The sequence below is a fragment of the Wasmannia auropunctata genome, unplaced genomic scaffold (assembly GCF_000956235.1).
Source record: "Wasmannia auropunctata unplaced genomic scaffold, wasmannia.A_1.0 LD335475.1, whole genome shotgun sequence".
Lineage (NCBI taxonomy): Eukaryota > Metazoa > Arthropoda > Insecta > Hymenoptera > Formicidae > Wasmannia > Wasmannia auropunctata.
The window spans coordinates 97863-101407 of record NW_012027415.1 but is presented as its reverse complement, the minus strand read 5'-3'; the positions used below and the strand labels follow the sequence as shown (position 1 = coordinate 101407).

At 41.9% G+C, this 3545-nt stretch overlaps 1 protein-coding gene across 1 annotated transcript in view; it reads left to right on the top strand.

The window, feature by feature from the left end:
• LOC105456944 (heterogeneous nuclear ribonucleoprotein K) overlaps window positions 1-3497 on the top strand; it is a 107271-nt gene extending 103774 nt beyond the window's left edge. The window contains exon 13 of the mRNA XM_011701337.1: window positions 1482-3497. Coding sequence (XP_011699639.1) covers window positions 1482-1512 — 31 coding nt within the window. The 3' untranslated portion in view covers window positions 1513-3497. The remainder of the gene's footprint in view (window positions 1-1481) is intronic.
• Window positions 3498-3545: the final 48 nt, after the last annotated feature.

Sequence of the window (3545 nt, the reverse complement as noted above, 5' to 3'; positions counted from 1 at the left end):
TTGCCAGCCCGCTCAGAGATGTGTATAAGAGATAGTATATATATATATATATATTGACGGAACTTGGAATCGAGAACGTATTTATTGTTAAATGCGCCATAACAAATATAGAAGAATGTATTTACGAAAGCCTTGATGTTTGAGCATGTACGGTTCTTGTAATTGCGCGAATAAAAATTGTGCGATACATAATGCTTGTATAATATTGTGAACTTCATATTGTTATCATTTCATGCGCCGCCACTTTGTTATGATTTTGCGAAGCTTCGTCTTGACGATATGAAGAGATAATTGTTAAAATAAAATCGAAGAAGGGAAAAGAACGATAATCCGTAAATGCTATCTGAATCTCAATTGGTATGGTTAACTTTGTAAATATACGCTGTGTGAGCGCGAGATAAAGTCGGTGGTACATAGTGCATTATCGTTCTGTGAATGGATAATACACATGTGTACACACGTATTCGGATTCTTCGATTTTATACGCTGCTGTGTCTAATCACATACATCGGAATATGTTCCTTCGTCGTTGTCATGCGCGATAATAATTTTCCCGTACTTCTTCATCCGCTTTATAACCGGCCGTCGTCGCCATCGCAGCTCTCGCCACATCTCTAGGAAAACTAACACAATCCGACTAACCAAAATCGATTGAGGTGACTATTTGCAATTCGCAAAGGTGAAGGAGAGAGTCGGAACGGAGTGAGACGGACGGAAGGAGAGTGTACGACGCGCTGGGAGGGAATCCTCTAGCCCCAGCGTGAGGGAGAATGGGAGCACCGTTGTATGGAAGACTAGTGATTTTGTTGTTCTACTTTCGATGTAACAAGGAATCACTAATCATCCTACAAAGGCGTTCAAGAACTTCGCCTCTGCCTGAGACCTGCTTTCGGAACTAACACACCATTTCCCGCTGCGCCCCCGTTTGCTCATCGACGCGCCGTAATTTCCGCACGAATAAAAAGAACAGAAAAAAGCCAGTAACACTCCTTTCAATAATATGATTATATAATCGTCAAATGATCGCAGCCAGACATGGGGCAGATTTATTCGCATTCAAGTCATCTCGGATATCCCTGATAACTCATGTAATCCGATTCCATTCGTGGTGCATACTAATACAGTTGAGGCTTCCGTGCGCTGTTGTCATTGCGATTTATTCCGAGTATGTATTATAGCGTCGCTCAGGTATATACCCTGTAAAATTAAGGCTTTTTATATTGGAGAATTTATTTAACGCCTTATTTCACGCAACACATAAAATGCTTGCATTTTTGTTATTCTGCTCTTCGTTTTCCCTATGAATCTTTTTTAGGAAATATTTTAAATAATGAGAAGAGAAAAATCTTAGAAGTTAATGTAAGGAAATATCGCCTTTACCGTTTTAATTTCACTTTCTTTTTTTGGTCGTTCTTCTCAATTCCGACCGTTTTATCGATTGAAAACTGCGATTGAAAATTCCGTTATCCTTTCTGTTTCAGCGTGCACGAGAATGCAGATCATCATTACTAAGACATGATGAGGGGGATGCATTCAGGGAAGAGGGGAGCCAAAGATGCGCTTTTGTAACTTTTTTTTTTAGAAATATTTCTTGGGCAAACACAACAAACGCTGAAAGTGGAACCTGAAACAAGTACATTTGACATGCACCTGCAGAAACGCGCGCAAGAAACTGGGGGTACTTCCGGCAAAGTGTTGCGCACAAGGGGATAATTTCGTATAATTTACATCACACACATACACAGATACCCATATACATACACACACACACAATCTACACACCACACGCGAATCACCCTCTCCCAGGAAGATAAACGCTTGTGGTCGATGCTAACGTGACCTTGACGTGGCGATCCTTTGCAAAGGATGGTAGTCGTCCGCTGCAGCCTGCAGAGTAAATCGATTCGCGAATCGAGTACCGTTAACGTTTTCAATGTCGGCCTTTCTTTAGTATAGAATTCTCTTATTTGTATCGTACCGTGTCGGCGAGGCGCTGACACGTACTGTCGATGTGACAGCGGGGGGGGAAAGGTTTCAAACTGGCGAGCAGTCGCACCATGTTCCCCGAGACGTTAGCATTCCCGAGAAAACGTATTTATCCTTCAAAGGAAATCCCAAAGAATCCATGGTCTTTTTTTTACCGTAAAACGCGCGCTATTTCGCCAGGGAACCATCGTGTGTATCTTCTTTTCCTTTTTTTTTTTTTTCGTTATCGTCATTAAATGTTGTCTCTTTCGCCCGACGGAAAATCAGTGTGTTTTAATTTCGGATTCTAATAGATTGTGCCAACGAACAATCGAGACGCTTGGCGCGCGCGAGACAGCCAATTTGAAACCGCGATTCGCGTCGAAAGAACGCGACTCTCCTTGAACATCGAGACCTGACAACGCACACTTCTCTCCCCGTTACGTTTCTTTCCAGCTTTTTGATAAATTCTTTACAAATTCTAATCCTATGGAAGTAAGAATAAGTGCGCATATATAGAGTGAATGCGAGGGCAACAGTGTCAAAGGAACGGAGAGGTCGAGCGAGAGAGAGAGAGAGAGAGAGAGAGAGAAAAAAAGAGATTTTACTTAGGCAAACATATTCGCAGGGAAAGAAACTGACAAGTGTATTCGCAAAACGAAACGTGTACATAAGACCTACTACTAACGCGTCCCTTTCCCTTTCCTCTCAATCGCTGCATACGCCGGCAGATATGCGTTTCTGCTGTTGCATTATTATTGTAGTTATTAATTATTATTACCTTATGATTATTGATAAGAGTACTTTTTTTGCGTTATATTATATCCTACCCCCCGCAAATCTATGTATTAATCATAATTTCATCCCCTTTAGCGAACGCGCGAGCGTTCTTAGTGTTACAATGAGTAGGAAGTATCTAGGCTTAGCAGAGACGTAAGTTTAAGGGGGCACCATCGGCGAAGAGCGAATCAAATCTCGAGCGACTTGATTTTAGAGAATCGACAAAAAGCTGAATCTGCTACGAAAGTCCGTCGATAATATCTTGGTGAATCGGCCACTGTTCCACTGTGTTCTCCGAGCGTGAATGAAGCATATTTTCCAGTTCTTCTTTTTTATCTTTATTCGCCAAGCAGTTATTTTTTTATATTACATTGTACAGAGCCTTGCGCGCGCGAGAGAAACGTGCGAATTCCGAGTGAATTAGGATTGATGAGGAAAAAACTTACAAGACGCTGTTGCCACTGCTGCATGTATATTTCAGCAGGTAGTTCGTTACAATCACCCTCGTCTCGATATGCAAAAAATCCTTGCTACACGCTGAAATCCTGATAATACGAAGGTGCGATCGCGCGAAATATCTCGAAGCTAACAGCCGGAGCTCGGCATTCAACATGATCTCTGTAAATATATACTTCTAACTATAATAGCACCACCTCTCTATGGGAACGGATGTCGTACCTTTTGACAAATAGCGGCCGTGCTGGTGATTTTCCAAGTGCAATTAAAAGCGATTGTACTGCAACAAAAAAAAAGCGTTATTTAGCCGTCACAGTCGAAACGAGCGATCGCGAAAGCCCCCC